General features: G+C 43.3%; 1 protein-coding gene across 1 annotated transcript in view; it reads right to left on the bottom strand.

Moving 5' to 3' along the window:
* ADGB (androglobin) overlaps positions 1-20,980 on the bottom strand; it is a 422,664-nt gene that overhangs the window by 291,356 nt on the left and 110,328 nt on the right. The window contains exons 4-6 of the mRNA XM_040350874.1: positions 12,609-12,680; positions 12,292-12,495; positions 3,526-3,665 (exon numbers count right to left, since the gene is read on the bottom strand). Of these exons, the coding sequence (XP_040206808.1) occupies positions 3,526-3,665; positions 12,292-12,495; positions 12,609-12,680 (416 nt within the window). The remainder of the gene's footprint in view (positions 1-3,525; positions 3,666-12,291; positions 12,496-12,608; positions 12,681-20,980) is intronic.

Here is a 20,980-nt window from a genome sequence, read left to right as displayed (position 1 = left end):
TTGTAAGTAAGAAAAATTAACCTGAAGGCTTCACTGCTATGTTCCTACTGCACATGCACGAGTTGTGTTGTGCTTTCTGAATGGTCCCATTGTCTTCTGGGACCTGTGTGTGCCCCAGAAGGAGAAGGGGCCAGAAATATCGTAGATTGGCAATTGGTGATCTTACCCAGAAGTGGGAGTGGGTACCTGTCAAAACCAGGTACCCGCCCCCCCCCAAAAAAAAAGTGCCAAATGTGGCAGTGGACGGGGGTGGGGGGAGAGTGCGAACAAGTGGAACATGCCCTTTTGGATGGAGCTCCGCTTGAAGCACAGTGTTCTTAATCCCTCCCTATGTTTAGCCAAGTACCAGGCTACACATGTATAGCCCAAAGAGGAGGTATGGTGATCCATCTGCTGCTTTTGACCATACCTTTACTTTTCACAGTGGAGTCTTGCTATGTTAATTACAACTCAAGCAACAGAGATACTGTAGGTCTTTTAGAACATCTTTACAAGTGGCATAAGTTAGCCATTTAATCTATACTAAGACATAGCTTTCCTTTTCAAGAACACCTCTTCTTGAAACTATAAAAAAAAAACAATAAGGCGTTTTTTTAAAATCAATACACGGCTTTTTCATTCTCCATTGTATTTTTTAGCTTTCTCTCCATAGATCTACAGTCAAGACATTTATCCCAGGTTTATCTTGCTCTTACATAGATGTAGGCTGACATTTCATGATCCTTATGTAGCTGCAGTACAATATGTCTGGGTTGTCACTTGCATCACTGATTCTACTGAATGAATATACTCAACATGACACCATATGTTGGCACATGCAAAAGTACCAGTCATATTTAGAAGTATTTCTTCCGGTCGGTGCCCAATCAATGTCTGCAGACAAGACATGTTAATAACTATTTTTTAAGTAATAAATTAGCACTAAATATAACATTACCTTTTAGAGACACACAAAGTTGAAGTCTAGTGGGGAAAACAGCTATCATAAAGAGGAAGCCAACAGCATACCAGTAGTTTGCTATAATTCCTAAAAAGGTCCTAATCTTTTTACACTGGCTGGGGGCAACTTTTAATTATTTCAGTCTCGTCCATTATGGGCTTTTTGACCCCCTCAGGGTCCAGCAGATACTGGACTTCTTCCAGATCCACTGTGCTTTCTTTTTGATTGGTTAGTAGCTTAGCCTTAAAATTGGTATCTACAATTATCTGAACCTTCTGTGGGAATGCATTTCAGTCAAAACTAAAACTGATAACATTATCCAGCTATTATGCTTAGTCAGGCTTAAGAATGTGGTCCAAAATTCTATGGACCGATAACAAGTTTCCAAGTTCCTGTTTAAGACAAAAGAGAGGACCATGTACAGGTGTTGCAAAGGTTACCTTTTCCTTTGCTCTGGCTGGTATGGGGACCTGCCAATACCCTTTAATAGGACTAAAAGTAGTACTGTACCTGCTGGGACCCAACCTTTCTGTGAACTCATCCCCTCCAGAACAAGGGATAAGTATCAAATATAGATAGGTCATTTAGCATCCTGAAGTCATTGCAGAACATCAGACTGCCATCTGGCTTAGTCAGCACTGTGAGACTTGACCATTTGCTGTTCGGTTCCTCTATAACCCCAGGGTTAACATTTTCTACACCTCTTCTGAAACGGCTTTTTGCTAAACTTCAGGTACCCAAAAAGGTCTTAATTTTACTTTGTCATGAGGCTCAGTCATAATATCATGATTGATCATAAAGAAAGCTTTATTTGTGGGAGAAAAAGGACTAAAATTTTGTTTGGGTACAACGTTGCACAATCACGCAATTGTTGAAATGGATAAGTAGAGGGCGCTAGACCACTAAGTGATAAATCAATAAATCGCTAATATTCGTGATCATATGTATAATAATAATACTAAAGTAAATAATACAAAATTATTAAATTCAATAGTGTCTTTATGTCATAAGTCACTCTATGACATCAAGTCCCAACATTAACTAAGTGAAGTGTAACAAGTAGATGATTTGAATCTTCTTATTTGCTGTAATCTTGCTTAAGTGAAAGTAAAATGCCACCACCACACTTGAATCTTCTTTACACCCAAAAATGTGCTGAAGAAAAATGGATGCGCTTACCAGAACGAGTTGACTACTTTAATGAAAAAGTTAGTCAAAAGAGCTTATGCAGGATTGTGCCTGCACACATGCCGACAGGAAAGAAACATGGCCTCTTACTGTATGGGTGCCTACCCGGCACTGGGGCTGCAGACGTTTCACCGTCTGCAGCCCCAGTGCCGAGTAGGCACCCATACAGTAAGAGGCCATTTTGGCTTTTCCTATGTTTTTTAAAAGTTTTTATTAAAGCAATATTACGCTATTGGCTTCTCCATTGTTTTTTTCATATATCCTTATTTGGAACGCCTGGGGACGAGGTTTAACATCAATCTTTCCTGTCGGCATGTGTGCAGGCACAATCCTGCATAAGCTCTTTTGACTAACATTTTCATTAAAGTAGTCAATTCGTTCTGGTAATCGCATCCATTTTTCTTCAGCACATTTTTGGGTGTAAAGAAGATTCAAGTGTGGTGGTGGCATTTTACTTTCACTTAAGCAAGATTACAGCAAATAAGAAGATTCAAATCATCTACTTGTTACACTTCACTTCTTTAATGTTGGGACTTGATGTCATAGAGTGACTTATGACATAGAGACACTATTGAATTTAATAATTTTGTATTATTTACTTTAGTATTATTATACATATGATCACGAATATTAGCGATTTATTCATTTATCACTTTGTGGTCTAGCGCCCTCTACTTATCCATTTCAACTATTGCAATCAGTATTGTATATGAGGAGCAGCTTTTTATAATTTTGTTTTGCGCTGAATTTCACTTTTTACAAGCACGCAATTGTCAGTTAAAGTGACGCCGTGTTGTATCTCAAAAAATGGCCTGGTCATTCAGGGAGCAAATTTTTCCGGGGATGAAGTGGTTAAAATGTCAATCCTCCCTATCATCAGTTACAATATATTAGTTATATTTAAAAATAAATATTTTAATATTTATAGGGGAGATTTACTAAAACTGGAAACCAATCAGCTTCCAGATTTTATTGTCAAAGATTAATTGAACAAAATGAAGTTAAAAGCTGTCTGGCTACCATGCACAGCTGCACCAGATTCTGAATGCTCTAGTTTTAATAAATCTCCCCCATAGTGTACTATAGTTATACTTTCTAAGTTTTGCTCTTTAGGTGCCTCAATGCTCACTCAGAGCCTGCACCCTTTTGCTCGAACAGACCAAGGTCTCTAGGTATAGGAGAGCAAGTGACTTTCCCCATGTGACAGTGCTTGGGCTTGAGTTTCCGATTGCCAGGCCTGAACACTGTCATTTGGTGGTGGAAGTGTCATCGTCAATCCAGGTAGTGTTCTGACACCATTTTGAAGTTACCCTAAATAAGCAAAGTTACAGTGTCTCTTTATGCACATTCCTTTAATATACAAAAAATAATTTGAAACAATATAAAATTAGACATACTCTATACTTGCAATCTTAATGATAGCTTTGGACAATAACATTGGCCACAGTTCAGCTTCACATATTGTTGCTGGAAGAAGCAACTTGTCATCTTCACTAAATGGAAGAGTGTCATCCACTACAATCTTTCTCCAGCACCCCTGCGAAAAAAGAAACAACAGAAAGACGTAAAATAATAAAATACATGCACACAAACAGAAACTGTGATTCAGAGCAAGTTATGCAACTCTCCTACACAAAACCCTCCCACTGCTTTCCTGCGGTGGGCCGGGTGAAATTATTGAAGGCTTAAATGAACAGAAGTCACCAAAATTGTAGCTTAGCACCCCACATGCACACTTTGTGTGACAGCCACTAATAATCTGTACTAATTTGGAAGCCCGCGCAAATCACTTCCGACTTGGTTCCTTTCACTGGTATATGTATATATAAATATCATTGCCAAGTGAAGTTGCAACGTGCCATTTATTCTAAACAACTGCTCCAAAGCTTTAATTTGTCTTTGAAAACATCTGCATCATATATTACTAAAATTGGGCATTCACAAATTGAATATGGCATGCCAACACAGAAGCAAAATGTCAGCAAAACAAGCTAAACAATAATGCTGGAGAGAAGTGGGTGGAAGAGACAATCTACTGTATCATTACATAAGGAAACTTCTCTTTATTTTCCAGTAAGTTTGCACCATACATCTCTAGTACTATGCTTATGATAAAATACTTTGGCCAAATACCTATTTATTTAAAGAAGACTGTCCTGAATACTGTTAGGAGATCAACCCCTGTAGAAAAATCCCTTTTTACAGGATGGTAAAAATACAAAATAAGAGCTTTAAAGTGAATCTTTACATTCTCCTAGGAGTTAAACATAATTGTACCCTTTAAATTATGCTCCATTAGCTGTTTTAAATGCACATCTTCTTTCCCTAAAACATGCAGTTCAGACACACTATATCCTCATCCCCCGCCCCCCAAAGGATGTTAACAGTCACAACTAATGCCTTGTACACACGATTGGAATTTCCGATGAAAAAAGTCAGACAGAATTTTTTCATCGGATATTCCAAAAGGCGTGCGGGCCCCGTCCAATTTTTTTTTCCGCCGGAGTTTAGAAATAGAACATGTTTTTTTTTTCCGATGGAGAAAAATCCTATCGGAAATTCCGATCATCTGTGTGGAACTCCGAAGGAGAAAAAAACATGCATGCTCATCATAATCAAGTCGACCCATGCTCGGAAGCATTGAACTTCATTTTTCTCGGCTCGTCGTAGTGTTTTACGTCACCGTGTTTTGGACGGTCGGAATTTTGTCTGACAGTGTGTATGCAAGACAGCTTGAACGGAATTCCGACTGAATATTCCATCGGATTTTATCCCATCGGAAATTCCGATCGTGTGTACAGGGCATAAGGATGAGCTTTTGGTTCAGTCCAGACTTTGCCAAAGCCAAACATCATATGTAGTAGCAGTTTTTCTTTCACTATTGTAAATTACAGCTTTTTGGCAATAGTTGTTAAGGAAGCAACAGGGGCCAACACTCACCACAACCTGTGATGTCACCAGCCCTATTAATTTTCTGGTCAGTAATCCCTTGCCATAGAAAAAAAGGGGCAGCAATAGCATTGACATGGCTTTCCAAAAATGGCCACATGGCCTTATGTGGGCAATGACATTGACCAGACCCACAATTCCCTGCATCTTTGTTTATTTTTAGCTGCAGGACCAGGAGATGGCATTTGGAGAGAAATCAGTTTTACGAGTGGATCGTGTCGGGGGATATTGTTTTTTTCGGCAGGTGTCGTTCTTTGTGATTGACATGACATTGCAATTGTCCTCCTCAACATAGAAACAAGGTGCTTTGCAAGGGGTGTTTCCTCGCAATGTGCCTCCACCAGGATGTGTATAGCCTGGTATGGTTTGCAGAAAGGGGACACAAGCTCATCTCTCCTTCCTGGCCAGCCGGGCTGTATGTTTGGATAAGGATCTAGTATGGATTCTGAGAAAGACCCCACTTTTTTCTTTGATAACTTGGCATTCACACCAAATCTTCATCAAGAATAAGGGTCTGTATGTAAATGTTGCTATAGTGGGTGGTATAGATGATAAAGATATAGCACTTCACAGACAGTATAAGAGTATCCCTCCAGCATATTGTATAAAGAAATTTAGCACTTGTACATATTGCGCCTCACCAAACAGAATTTGTTATTTTAAATGTTCTTTTTTTGCTTTGGTACATGTTCCCCCAGGGCATGGTCAAAACCTCCCTCCCCAAACTTTTAGATTGAAAAAAGCCTTGCCTATTAGCAGTGACATCACTACAGGGGGGAGGGGGGTTATTTCTTGTAAACGCATGTGCCTCCCCCCACTAAATTAGGCTACCAGAAAGGAGAGAAGGAGAAATCCGAGAGGTGTGCGGTGCTCTCCTATCTCTCCAGCTGCACACTGCAACTCTTGCATCAGGACTGTCAGACAGGGCTGTCTTAAAACACAGGCACCCCTAGGCACTGTCCAGGGGCCCCACGTGCATGGGGGGGGGGGGCCTGCAGCTTACCCACACATTGAGGGATTTATCTCGCCGGTCAATGCATGGTTCTCGGTATATGTATAACACAGCTTTTCAGCTATTTGCCGATTTATGCAGGCAACGGTTCTCGAATACAGTACCATGTTATCTTGAGTGATCAATACAGCTATTCATTTGAATTTCTCTACACAATTATTGCAACGATCCTGATAAGCTCTGTGTGGACTACTTAATTGTTTAAATCACTCCAACAGCTCCAGTCATTTTCAGTTGATTACGCATGTGTGTGTGGGGCCCCGTGTTTGGCGCCTTAGTGTGACAACGTTGTTAACATTTTATTAGTAGAGTGTTTTTAATAGGGTATTCTGGGGGTTATCCCACTAGCATGGTAGAATCTCACCCCTAGTGCTATTGTTCGTATCACTGAACTGTTTAAGGTTAAGGTTGTTTTTCTATAAAAAAAAAATTATATACCGTGGTTGACCCCCTGTTATTGATATCTTTTTGGAGACATCTCTTTGTCTCAGGATCTTGTTTTTGCAAAGCTTCCCCCCCACCTGCCCTCTCACTAACTGTAGAAGCAGCAGGAAGGAACCAGCAGCCTCAAACTATAGGAACTGCTGCCAGCCAGCCACAGGACAAGAAAGAGTTAACAGCAGGAGCTGATCTGCCTCCTGCTTCTTACTGAGCCAATGGGCACTGATGTAATCTGTCCAGAGGGGTTTATAGAAAAATATCTACCCTGGGTGTCAAATACATTAGGTATGTTACATTCTTTATTCTATTCTATGTATTATTATTATTATTATTATTATTATTATGTCCCGTACACACGATCGGAAATTCCGACAGCAAAAGACCGACGTGAGCTTTTGAACAGAAATTCCGACCGTGTGTATGCTCCATCTGCCTTTTGCTGTTGGAATTTCCGCCAACAAAAGATTGAGAGCTGATTCTAAAATTTTCGATCGTCTGTAGCAATTCCGACGCGCAAAATTCTGACGCATTCTCCGAAACAATTTGACGCATGCTCAGAAGCATTGAACTTCATTTTCTCAGCTCGTCGTAGTGTTATACGTCACCACGTTCTTGACGGACGAAGGTTCAGAGAACTTTTGTGCGACCGTGTGTATGCAAGCCAAGCTTGAGCGGAATTCCATCGGAAAAAACATCCAATGTTTTTCCTACGGAAAATCTGATCGTGTGTACGCGGCATAATTGTTTCTATTAAGCTATTGTACTGTGAGTTGCACTACAGATAGAATATTCTCTCATAAGGCAGTTCTCAACTGAGTGCTGCTGTATCCCATCTATAGTAATTGTATGTACTGTGGCTGGTTCCCAAGTCCAAAATGCCAAATGTACTCTCCTCCCTAACTAGGACAGATAGTGTTTCACATTTATGCATGCAGCGGTCAGGCTAATGCCTGAGAAATTGCAGATGTTGTCTGCCGACCCAACAATTGCCCTTTTTTGGTCCAAAAGCAAACCTAGATTCTTCACTTCAAATTAGATAAACCCCATCAGGGTCTGGAGTCCTTGGAATAACTATACTATAAACTCCAAAAATAAGACCTGCCTTCGTGAACTTCTACAGACCCAATATAACTAACAAATATCAAAGCAATCAATATAACAACCAAAATATAAAGCTGAAGCATAAATGTCATAAAAGGTCTGCCTATTTATACAAAGTTAAAATCACATACCATGGTACATAAAACACACTGGATGGTAGGATAACTGGTTACTGAGACACCCCTCATGTACACTCATGTCAACTTATTAGAACAACCTGCCGTAAAAGCTCATATTTTCAATGTACATAGATTACCAACATACAGTAGGTGAACCCGATTTTGTGTCAATCTCGCTCTCTTTCTCAGCGAGATTGAGCACCTACGAGCCCCATCGCGGGAGCCAGCGCCGAGCTGGCTTGCCGCGATGGAGACAGAGCCGTCATAGAAGCGACGGGAGATCCGACTTGGATTCCCGCCAATTCTACACGTGTGCGGCGTTTGTTATGAATCCTGAGGGGGAAGTCCCCGCCGGATTTTAAATAAAAATCCGGCATGGGTCCCCCCCTCAGGAGCATACCGGGCCCTTAGGTCTGTTATGGGTTGTAAGGAGAGCCCCCCTACGCCGAAAAAAACGGCGTAGGGGGTCCCCCTACAATCCATACCAGACCCGTATCCAAAGCACGCTACCCGGCCAGCCAGGAAGGGAGTGGGGACGAGCGAGCGCCCCCCCCTCCTGAGCCGTACCAGGCTGCATGCCCTCAACATGGGGGGGTTGGGTGCTCTGGGGCAGGGGGGCGCACTGCGGCCCCCCCACCTCAGAGCACCCTGTCCCCATGTTGATGAGGACAGGGCCCCTTCCCGACAACCCTGGCCGTTGGTTGTCGGGGTATGCGGGCGGGAGGCTTATCGGAATCTGGGAGCCCCCTTTAATAAGGGGGCCCCCAGATACCGGCCCCCCACCCTAAGTGAACGAGTATGGGGTACATCGTACCCCTACCCATTCACCTGCAAGAAAAGTGGTAAAAACACAAATAAACCACACAGTGTATTAAAATATTTTATTTTTCTGCTCCGGAGGCCGCCCCCTGTCTTCTTTATTAGCTCTTTTACCAGGGGGGGCTTCTTCTTTGACGTCTTCGGGTGGGTGGGGGCCGCCGTCTGGTTCTCTTCCACCGCCGGGGGGGGGTGGCTTTTAAAAAAGCCCCCACCCCCCCGGCGGGTTTCCTCCGGCGTCTTCGGCGGGGCTCTTCTTCTTCCGCTATCCCGACGGGTCTTCTCAACTCTCCGGGGGGTTCTCCTTCTGTCTTCGCCGCTCTCCGTTGTTGACTCGGCGCACCCCGGTTCTTCGTCTCGCTGTCCGGTGTCTTCTTCCGTGCTGTACGTCTTCTCCTTCCGTGCTGTGATGAGTTCTTCTTCCGCGCTGTGACGTCATGTTCTTCACTTCTCTCCTTCTCCCGATGTTGACACGCCGGTCCTCCTCGCTGAAATGACGGATGCGCGCCTTGCATCGGACCTATATAGGCCTCACAGTCCCATCATGCTCTGTACCTACCCATGTGATACCTACCACATGGGTATCACATGGGTAGGTACAGAGCATGATGGGACTGTGAGGCCTATATAGGTCCGATGCAAGGCGCGCATCCGTCATTTCAGCGAGGAGGACCGGCGTGTCAACATCGGGAGAAGGAGAGAAGTGAAGAACATGACGTCACAGCGCGGAAGAAGAACTCATCACAGCACGGAAGGAGAAGACGTACAGCACGGAAGAAGACACCGGACAGCGAGACGAAGAACCGGGGTGCGCCGAGTCAACAACGGAGAGCGGCGAAGACAGAAGGAGAACCCCGGAGAGTTGAGAAGACCCGTCGGGATAGCGGAAGAAGAAGAGCCCCGCCGAAGACGCCGGAGGAAACCCGCCGGGGGGGTGGGGGCTTTTTTAAAAGCCACCCCCCCCCGGCGGTGGAAGAGAACCAGACGGCGGCCCCCACCCACCCGAAGACGTCAAAGAAGAAGCCCCCCCTGGTAAAAGAGCTAATAAAGAAGACAGGGGGCGGCCTCCGGAGCAGAAAAATAAAATATTTTAATACACTGTGTGGTTTATTTGTGTTTTTACCACTTTTCTTGCAGGTGAATGGGTAGGGGTACGATGTACCCCATACTCATTCACTTAGGGTGGGGGGCCGGTATCTGGGGGCCCCCTTATTAAAGGGGGCTCCCAGATTCCGATAAGCCTCCCGCCCGCATACCCCGACAACCAACGGCCAGGGTTGTCGGGAAGGGGCCCTGTCCTCATCAACATGGGGACAGGGTGCTCTGAGGTGGGGGGGCCGCAGTGCGCCCCCCTGCCCCAGAGCACCCAACCCCCCCATGTTGAGGGCATGCAGCCTGGTACGGCTCAGGAGGGGGGGGCGCTCGCTCGTCCCCACTCCCTTCCTGGCTGGCCGGGTAGCGTGCTTTGGATACGGGTCTGGTATGGATTGTAGGGGGACCCCCTACGCCGTTTTTTTCGGCGTAGGGGGGCTCTCCTTACAACCCATAACAGACCTAAGGGCCCGGTATGCTCCTGAGGGGGGGACCCATGCCGGATTTTTATTTAAAATCCGGCGGGGACTTCCCCCTCAGGATTCATAACAAACGCCGCACACGTGTAGAATTGGCGGGAATCCAAGTCGGATCTCCCGTCGCTTCTATGACGCGCTTGCTGGGATGTGCTGTCACTATTCCAGTGAGTGAGATGTCGGCGAGATCTCGGCACCCTGTCGCCGAGTATCAGCACGACGCTGTCGTGCTAAAAGCACAATATCACAAACACCTACTGTAGAAGAAGTGCCACTTTTAATGGTCATGAACAGCCCCTTATGCCTTGTACACACAATCAGGCTTTTGCCTGGCCAACTTCAAAATTCTGACAGAATTCCATCGGAGTAAAATAGAACATGTTCTATATCAAAACTCTGACGGAATTTCTCGGAATATCCGATGAAAAACTCTGATGGGGCTACACAGGATCAGAATATCTGTCTGACTTTTTCCATCGGAAATTCCGATCGTGTGTACAAGGTATAATACTGGTTCCATAAGGCATGAAAAGTACATGCACCATATCCAACAAAGGAACAAATCCATAGGGGTCTCTCACCCATCTATAATCAATCCCAGCAGCTATGTCCAGGAAGGGGGTATGCTTCCAAAAAAGAAGTTTACCATTACCATATGCTGCATTATTTCAGCTCAGTGCTCCCCAGCAGTGGTCTCACCAATATACACCTTCACCCAGCATTTACCACCTGATTGGTTTTGACAATTAATCCTGTATGCCAGGGATATGCAATTAGCGGACCTCCAGCTGTTGCCAAACTACAAGTCCCATGAGGCATAGCGAGACTCTGACAGCATCAAGCATGACACCCAGAGACAGAGGCATGATGGGACTTGTAGTTTGGCAACAGCTGGAGGTCCGCTAATTGCATATCCCTGCTGTATGCCAAAGATCTGTCTTGGGTTTAAAGAAGGTCCAGAGGACATGTCTTTAATTTCGGCATTTATATTCCAAGATAAATTGAACAGGGTGGTGGGGGGGGTGTATAGTAGTTGCATGGCTGTCAAAGCATGGCTAAAGCCAAAATATTTAGCTTTCTTTAGAAACCCCTGTTTTTTTAGGGGTTTAATTTTTTATTTTGAAATTGCGGTGAGAAAGTACAAAATCAAGTGTACAAAGCTGTTGACATTTAGAATGGAGATGAGTTTTCCAAAGAGTCCCAGCGATGTACCTGTCGTCACCCCTGTTAGATTTTTAATGTGGGCTGTGTCCCTGTTGAGTGAAATCACCCTCTCTATTTGTCCTGGTGGTGACTAGTGATGGGAAATGACTAGTGATGGAGACATTGAGGTTGACTTACTAAAGGCAAATAAACTGTTCACTTCGCAAAGGTAAATTGCTTACTCCCCGGAGCTTAGTGAATGAGTAGAAGCTCTGCTGACTTCTTCCATCATCTAATCTGCCGGTTTTTTTCCTTGCACATCATTGGGTATTGTTTTCAAAGTGAAATTTCACTACATTCGCTAATATCTCTTGAAAATTTCCTTGCAAAGTACAACCTTATTTTACAAAGTGGATAATCTATTTGACTTTATTAAACCAGCCCTATTTATTGACTTTATTAAACCAGCCTTATTGTGCCCAGAATGAAGACAAATTTACTTTTTGATTTGCACAATGGCACAAACAAATATGCAATGTAAATATATTGTTAAAATGTATTTATGTAAAAAGCCTAGACCCCCTGTGGGAAAGCTCATTTATACAGGAGTAATCCTGTTACAGAGTATGGGCTCTATTGGTTTAATCTACTGGAGAACTAGTTAAGATTGAAGAAACCTTTAAAGTGTAAGTAAACCTGCCTATCATTTTCAGCCAAGGAAGCTGCCATCTTGGCTGCCAATCTTCAACTGCCATGATGCTGCGCATGTGATCAGTTATGACACCAGCCATTGGATGGTCTGACAGTTTGGTTAAGAGCACAACCAGGTAGCATTTCCGGCATGCCGTGAATGTAACTGTTTTTGAAACTATTAAATTGTTGGGTTTACTTCCACTTTAATTAATATTAAGCTAGTTATAATTATTAACAACAATAATAACACATGGAAGACAGTGACCTAATCACATACATTTTAGGTTCATATTAAATATGAGGGGAAAAAAAACTGCTTACCATCCAGTACAGTTTCACAATGTATTTTCCATAGTTGTTGTAGAGTGGCATATGCCCTTTTACAGCTTTGCAAAGGGCATATATGTGTTCCCATGGTTTCCATGCCAGTGTGGGTGGTTCTGCTGACACAGCTTTATTATCTGACAGATTTTCATTATAAATTCTCCAGACAGCACTGACCTCACTAATTATCCATCTCATAAGCTGTCAAGAAAAGAAGAACATAAATAAGAAAACACATTATTTCAAATTAAATAAAAAGTAATTAAAAAAAAATAGGTTGTAAAGACATGTTGGCTTTAAAAACCATGACATACTTCACTTTCCATTAAATGTTCATTTGCTGACATTAAATCACAGGAGGCTTCATCCTTCACAACTACAGGAGTCTAAAAGAAAAATGGAAAAGACAGGGAATGATCTCTTGGTCATAAGGGTTAGTTTTCTATATCATACATACATTATATCATTTGGAGCCAAAGTAGAAGGTGATGCATTACCATAGAATTCTTTCTCAATTAACAGACGTGGGAAGAAAAGAAAAATAACTTTTATTTTTTTTAATATGACAACGAATGAAAAGCCATAGCAACTGACCAGATTTCACCTTTCATTGGGTTGGAATAGTCAGGCCTCGTACACACGACCGGATCTGTCCGATAAAAACGGTCCGCGGACCGTTTTCATCGGACATGTCCGCTCAGAGATTTTGGTCTGATGGTTGTACACACCATCAAACCAAAATCCGCACGGACAGAATATGCGGTGACGTGACGGCGACGTGACGGCGACGATGACGCGGCGACGTGCGCGAACCCGGAAGTTAAATGCTTCAATGCATGCGTCGAATCACTTCAACGTCATGCGCGGGTTCTCGGGCCAGCGGACATGTCCGATCGGTCATACTGACCATCGGACATGTCCGGCGGACATCGTTCCAACGGACAAGTTTCTTAGCATGCAAAGAAATTTTTGTCCGCCGGAAAACGGTCGGCTGGACAAATGTCCGCTGGAAAACGGTCCGGTCGGCCGTACAGACGACCGAACATGTCAGCGGACATGTTCGGTCGTGTGTACGAGGCCTCAGAGTAATGAAGTATGAATAATGGCTAGCTCCAATTTGTTACTGCATTGTCTGCTTTAATAAAGCAAATCTCCAGCCAAATCCTCTATTAAGGTTTAGGTAGCACAGGAAAAGTCAGAACTGTTGAACTCAATACTTTCTCTGTCCCCAAAGAGGAGATTTCTCTTCTCTTTCTGTTCTGACACAAATCATCTGGACAGGAAGCGAGGAGCAATCTGCATAATGGGGATGCAGACAGCAATAAAATCTTTACAGTAGAGCTACAGCTTCCTCACTCTACTAGAAATGTATTTTTATTGCAGCCTGGCCCTTGGGCAGAAAATATTTAAATGCTTAAAAAAGCGCAACTTTTTCTGAGAAAGCCTGTACAGCAGGTGGTGACTTGGAGAGGGATTTACATTGTACAAGTTTTTTTTTTTTTTGTGCTCTGGGTACATGCTAAATGCTCTTTACCAAAAATGTGCTGAAGGTGGGAGAGCCAAAAAAGATAAGTGCACTAAAAGCTAACTGAAATAAGAACGTCTGTTAGCTTTAAAACCTGCTTGGGTATAATAATTAAATCCAATTTAGAAAGACAGTCACTTCCAGCGCTAAGGGGTTTTCTAAAGTAAAGGGCAACAGGGACATTAGTATCTCAGGACTGGGTGGATGCTGTCTTCCTTAGATGGGGAGATCTGATAGATACTACAACAAAAAAAAAAGACAAAATAATGGAAGGCGCGCACACCTAGTGCATTACCAATGGCATTTAAAAAATAATCAAAATCATAGCTCTGAGGAAGGGGGTGCGCCCCTGAAATGTGTTAGTTTATACCCTGTGATGGTAGATGGCCCACACTGTGCCATATACCACACTGTGTTTTTTCATGGCTTATTTGAGTTGCTGTTTGTGAGTATCCACTTTTTATGATTTTTATTAAACGTCATTGGTACAGGGGGTCCCCGACTTACGAACGCCCAACTTCCGAACAACTCCTACTTACGAACGGGACATATCTGCCGTTCTGCGCATGTGCAGCCATTTTCGTCCATTTTCGGCGGAAGGCACATTCAACGGAACATCAGAAAACAACGTATCTCCCGTTCTGCGCATGCGCGGCCATTTGACGGAACATCGGAAAATTACATAATTGCCATTCTGCTCATGCAGTTTCCGACTTACAAACTTTTTCGACTTAAGAACAAACCTAAAGTCCCGAACTTGTTCGTAACTCTGGGACCCCCTGTAATGCACTAGGTGTGAGCGCCTTCCAAGAAATCCAATTAATGTGTCATACATTTTCCAAGTTTTATTAATAAGCCCACAAACAATTACATTTTTCCACAAAATTCTATTGCACTGCATGGACATCTTATAGTGAAACTATTTTTTGCCCATGAACAGCAACGCAACAGATAGGCCTGGATTCACAAAGCACTTGCACCGACGTATCTCCAGATACGCCGCGTAAGTGCAAATATGCGCCGTCGTATCTGTGCGCCGGAGCCACATACTAAGATACGCCTAAAAACAGGCTTCATCCCACCGATGTAACTTGCCTACGCCGGCATAGAGTGGGCGCATATTTACGCTGGACGCATTTGGCGCTCCCATTGATTTTCCATTCAAATATGCAAATGAGGGAGATACGACGATTCACGAACGTACGTTCGTGAAAAAAAAAATGGATGGAACGGACAGGATTGGATCCTGTTCCCTTAAAGCATGCATAACAGCACAGTGCTTGTGCAGTGAAATTTGGCCCCTTGTAAAATCTAAAATTCCTTGTTGATCCTGCCTGGTTTTACCCTCCCCCTGTAAACTGACCACAGTTTATCATGGCTGCTGAGCCCTGACACCATGGTCAGTTTATGTGACTCCGTCATCCACAGCTCTCCTCTGTCCTCCTCTCCCCCTCCTTCCATGCCCGTCAGCTCCTGCTAGTGCCAATCTGCTCCCTGCCCCTTCCCTTCCTGCTGCTATAAAACTATGATCAACAGAAGCAAGTGAAGGTCAATAGCCACTCCTGATCTAGATTCATCTAGATGAAAGCTGCGTATATATATATATATATATATATATATATATATATATATATATATATATATATATATATATATATATATATATATATATATTACTATTTGTTCCTAGAATCTTCATGTAGTGACTAAGCAGCTTACAGGCATTCCTTTACTATCAGCCTCGGCTTTAAAAGCCTTAAATTGACACAAGGGGGTTGATTTACTAAAACTGGAGAGTGCAGCATTTGGTGCAGCTCTTCATAGCAATCAATCAGCTTCTATGTTTTTTTGCCAAAGCCTACTTGAATAAGCTAAATATAAAAGCTGATTGGCTACCATGCACAGCTGCACCAAATTTTTCACTCTCCAGTTTTAGTAAATCAACCCTAAGGTATTTATTATGAGCACATTTCCCTTTTCGAGTCACTTTAGCAATTTAGAACAATAGTGTATTAAGGCTGCTGAATGTTTTCAGTTGGGTCACAAGGCTTGGACTTATCAATGCTTGGTTCTACCCAATTTGGACAGTATAGCTAGCTTAATCTATATCATTATCATACATATTTAGTATTGCTATGTGTCTGTGTCTACCTACTATTATTATTTCTATATATTTGTACATACTGTATATTTTTGCCCATTAGCGTGTCAACAAATGTGAGGCCTCTATCTGGATGTAGATATATAAGTTGTTCAGCTATACGTCCAAGTTAAATATATTTTTTGGCCTTTATATATACATCTTTCATCAGATAGATGGACTACCCCACCTGCACTGTGCACTCCCACCCAGGGAAGCTTTTGCGGGTTGAAATACCATTTATGCAATCAAGATTTGTTTTTTCAATTGAGTATGGTACTACCGGGCTTTTTTTTTTCAGAGAATGGGTGCAGGAATCCCTCTTATGAGTCAATTATTGTCTCCGCCCCTACCCATCTCTGAGCACCCCCTACCCACATCCCAGTATAGCCCATTTTATAGAATACAGAGCCAAGTACCATGTTGTGGTGCCAAGCAATTCATATGGAGTTTGTTAAAGATAACAAGAAAAGCAGTACAATAAATCCCATGCAGTTCTTCCAGCAGCCAAAATCAAACCCCCCCTCAACAGTAGATCCCTTCCAGCAACAACTGACCCCCGCAGCAAACCCCTAACAGTAACAACAGACATCCCCAGCAACAACACACCACCACACAAAAATAGATCCCCTCCGGCAACAATAGATCTCCAAGTAGCTAGCAGCAATAGACCCTACAGCACACCTCACCACCCCTTGCCCTTACATACAGTACATTCAGTGCAGGGGGGTGCCGGAACTGCATTTCAACGCAACCCCCCCTCCCCGCTTGAAAAAAGCCCTGGGTACTACATTGTGTCATTATTATAATTTGTGTTATGTACAGTTGCAAGAAAAAGTATGTGAACCCTTTTGGAATGATATGGATTTCTGCACAAATTGGTCATAAAATGTGATCTGAGCTTCATCTAAGTCACAACAATAGACAATCACAGTCTGCTTAAACAAATAACACACAAAGAATTCAGTGTTGCCATGTTTTTATTGAACACACCATGTAAACATTCACAGTGCAAGTGGAAAAAGTATGTGAACCCCTAGACTAATGACATCTCCAAGAGCTAATTGGAATGAGGTGTCAGCCAACTGGAGTCCAATCAATGAGATGAGATTGGAGGTGTTGGTTACAGCTGCCCTGCCCTGCCCTATAAAAAACACACACCAGTTCTGGGTTTGCTTTTCACAAGAAGCATTGCCTGATGTGAATGATGCCTCGCACAAAAGAGCTCTCAAAAGAACTACAATTAAGAATTGTTGACTTGCATAAACCTGAAAAGGGTTATAAAGTATGTCCAAAAGCCTTGCTGTTCATCAGTCCACGGTAAGACAAATTGTCTATAAATGGAGAAAGTTCAGCACTGCTGCTACTCTCCCTAGGAATTGCCGTCCTGTAAAGATGACTGCAAGAGCACAGCGCAGACTGCTCAATGAGGTGAAGAAGAATCCTAGAGTGTCAGCTAATGACTTACAAAGGTCTCTGGCATATGCTAACATCCCTGTTAGCGAGTCTATGATACGTAAAACACTAAACAAGAATGGATTTCATGATAGGATACCACAAAGGAAGCCACGGTTGTAAAAAAAAAAAAAAAAAACATTGCTGCACGTTTACAGTTTGCACAAGAGCACCTGGATGTTCCACAGCAGTACTGGCAAAATATTCTGTGGACAGATTAAACCAAAGTTGAGTTGTTTGGAAGAAACACACAACACTATGTGTGGAGAAAAAGAGGCACAGCACACCAACATCAAAACCTCATCCCAACTGTGAAGTATGGTGGTGGGGGCATCATGGTTTGGGGCTGCTTTGCTGCATCAGGGCCTGGACGGATTGCTATCATCGAAGGAAAAATTAATTCCCAAGTTTATCAAGACATTTTGCAGGAGAACTTAGGGCCATCTGTCCACCAGCTGAAGCTCAACAGAAGCTGGGTGTTGCAACAGGACAACGACCCAACGCATAGAAGTAAATCAACAACAGAATGGCTTAAACAGAAGAAAATACGCCTTCTGGAGTGGCCCAGTCAGAGTCTTGACCTCAACCTGATTGAGATGCTGTGGCATGACCTCAAGAAAGCGATTCACACCAGACATCCCAAGAATATTGCTGAACTGAAACAGTTCTGTAAAGAGGAATGGTCAAGAATTACTCCTGACCGTTGTGCACATCTGATCTGCAACTACAGGAAACGTTTGGTTGAAGTTATTGCTGCCAAAGGAGGTTCAACCAGTTATTAAATCCAAGGGTTCACATACTTTTTTCACCTGCACTGTGAATGTTTACATGGTGTGTTCAATAAAAACATGGTAACATTTAATTTTTTGTGTTATTAGTTTAAGCAGACTGTGATTGTCTATTGTTGTGACTTAGATGAAGATCAGATCACATTTTATGACCAATTTGTGCAGAAATCCATATCATTCCAAAAGGGTTCACATACTTTTTCTTGCAACTGTATATATTTGGATTTCATATCTTTTCTTGTTCAAATAGTTTATTGATAACAAGAATTAAGAGTACAGAAAATATATGTCACTTTTGAGACAAATGTATACAAAATACTGTACAACCAGATTTCATATCTTTTCATATTTGTATTTAGATGAAGAGTGACTAGTAACATTTACTTGCTTCCAAGGAAGCACATCGCCACAAAACATGTAGAGCATTAGTATAAGGATGGTGGAACCCCCTGAGTGCTTATTATTTTGGATATTCATCATAAAGTTTTTCCTGTATTATACAGGAGGGGGAGTTCTTCCTTCCACAACTACGTGAAGTGTTATCACTATGCAATTGTTTTAATTGGCTTTATATGCAGTGTGTAATAAAAGTTGTACATTTTATACCAATATTGTGATCCCTGGGATGCCTATAAAGTCCATAAATTAATTTCTCTAATTCAGGGGTTGGCAACCTTAAATAGGTGGAGACCTATCTGAACAACATGAGAGAAGTCAAAGATCACCAGGCACAGTGTCGCCTCCTCATACCCGATTTAAACCTTGCATTGCAGTACTAATGTGTCGCAATCATGTGGATTGCACAGCCATCATGGGTTTAAATCAGGTGGGTGGGAAGGAGGTAACATATCACCTCCTCACCACCTGTCAAACACACTAGGATCACTTTTCAGAGGAGCAGCAGTGCCTGCTGCACTTGTGAATGAGACTTTTTTTGGCAGCGGCACCCTTAGGGCTCTTTCACACGGGGCAGACCACATATCCGCTTTTTCATCCATCCGTGTACGGATGAAAAAGGGACATACATTGGTCCCTATGAGATTGCGGGTGTCAGTGGAAGAACATCCGCTGACACCCGATCTCACATGGTTCCGCAATCCTCCGATTCTGCAGACAGAGGAAAACCCTATTTTTCCATCCATCTGCGGATCGGATCGGGTGAACACGGACAGACGGTCCGTGTTCATTCCGATCCCCCCATAGAGGAGAGCGGAGAAAAGACAGGGCGGTCCCTGCACAGTGTGCGGGGACTACCCTGTCATCTGACGGCTCAGCTGGGATCAGAAGAGCGATCCTTAGGGCTTGTTCACGCGTAAAGTTGAGGGGTGGTAAAACCCTGTGGTTGAGTCATAGTTTTACCGGACCCAATCCCTACCCCTTTAGCTGCTGAGGCAGCAGCTAAAAAAGTACACATGCTGCAGCAGGAATTAAGCCCCCTGTTGCTTTTGGTACATGCTTCTGCGGGGTCCAAGGGGTTAAAGCAGGTAGTGAGAAAGCAACACAATGCTGCTATTATGCCCAGTGTAAAACTGAAGAGCTTTGCCTGCTGCTGGCACCACTTTGGAGACAGCTAGCCAGGATAAGAGATGGAGTGCAGTTGGTATCACTCCGCATGGGACAGCAGCCAGCACTACCAGGGCCGTCTTAATAGCATCATGGGCCCCTGGGCAAAGTAATGCTCTGGGACCCCTACAACGGAGACGGAGTATCCCTCTGGGCATTCCAAGCCTTTCGGTGCAAACAGTGCTGGACAGCTGGGCTCACCATGACACCGTCCACAATGCTACTTCCGCAGGTGGGCTCTTAGTGATGCAGCTCCCACTCCAGCTCGTACTCCGCAGCCTTCAAGTCCCGAGCATTCAATCTGCATGGGGCGGGGTCAGAGCATCACTGGCGCTTGGGCCCTGTACCTCCCTGTTGGCTGTGAAATAATAGGCATCGTTCTGCACAGCATGGGGTACTGCTGCCAGCCTGCCTCCCCTGTGTATCCACCACTCTCAGTACCATCATGGGCCAGCTACTTTGGGGAAAGTGCAGGGGCCCCCCATACAGCTGGGGCCCCTTGGCAGTGCCCAGGTGTGCCCTCTCATTAAGACAGCCTTGCAGAGAAGGCATCAGCTTATGCAGCTCTTGCTCGCTACTACAGTTTCAACTTTACAAGTAGTCCCTCAGCACTGCACTCCGTTTGATGCTCTGAGATGGTGGGTCAGCAAGCCCAGACCGGGATCCACCAGTCCCTTGGCTGTGATCTACTGGTAGATTGCGATCTACAGGTTGCTGACCCCCGCTCTGATTGATATTCTAGTCAATAGGATGTGGCACCTGTACCTATTTTTATGATATTGGATCTCTATGGTGCCACTCTAAGGATCCACTCCTAAGCTTTTCCAATCCCAGAATATATAGATATTTATTATCCCTCCCAACAATTGAATTGAGTGTCGGGAGAGCAAAGAGATGTAACTAGGTATAGGCTGCTGCATGGGCAAGGAACAGGCTTGAACAATACCTGTTATCTCTCCACATCATAGCTTTAGTTTTATAAAATGAGATTCTGCTTCGAACAATTATACCTAAAACTAAGATATATTAAAACTTACATTAATAAAAATAATAATAATAATGTAACAACTCACTTCAGCAAAATTCATCCTTGCATTGTGCTTTTAAATTAAACTAGGCAATTAATGTGCAGATATTATTTAACTCTATTTATATGAAACATGAGTCTAAAAATTTCCCAATAAAGTTATATAGAAATACTTATATTTACACATG

This window comes from Rana temporaria, chromosome 4 (assembly GCF_905171775.1).
Source record: "Rana temporaria chromosome 4, aRanTem1.1, whole genome shotgun sequence".
NCBI lineage: Eukaryota > Metazoa > Chordata > Amphibia > Anura > Ranidae > Rana > Rana temporaria.
The sequence above is the reverse complement of the archived record's forward strand: the minus strand, read 5'-3'. Positions and strand labels throughout refer to the sequence as shown.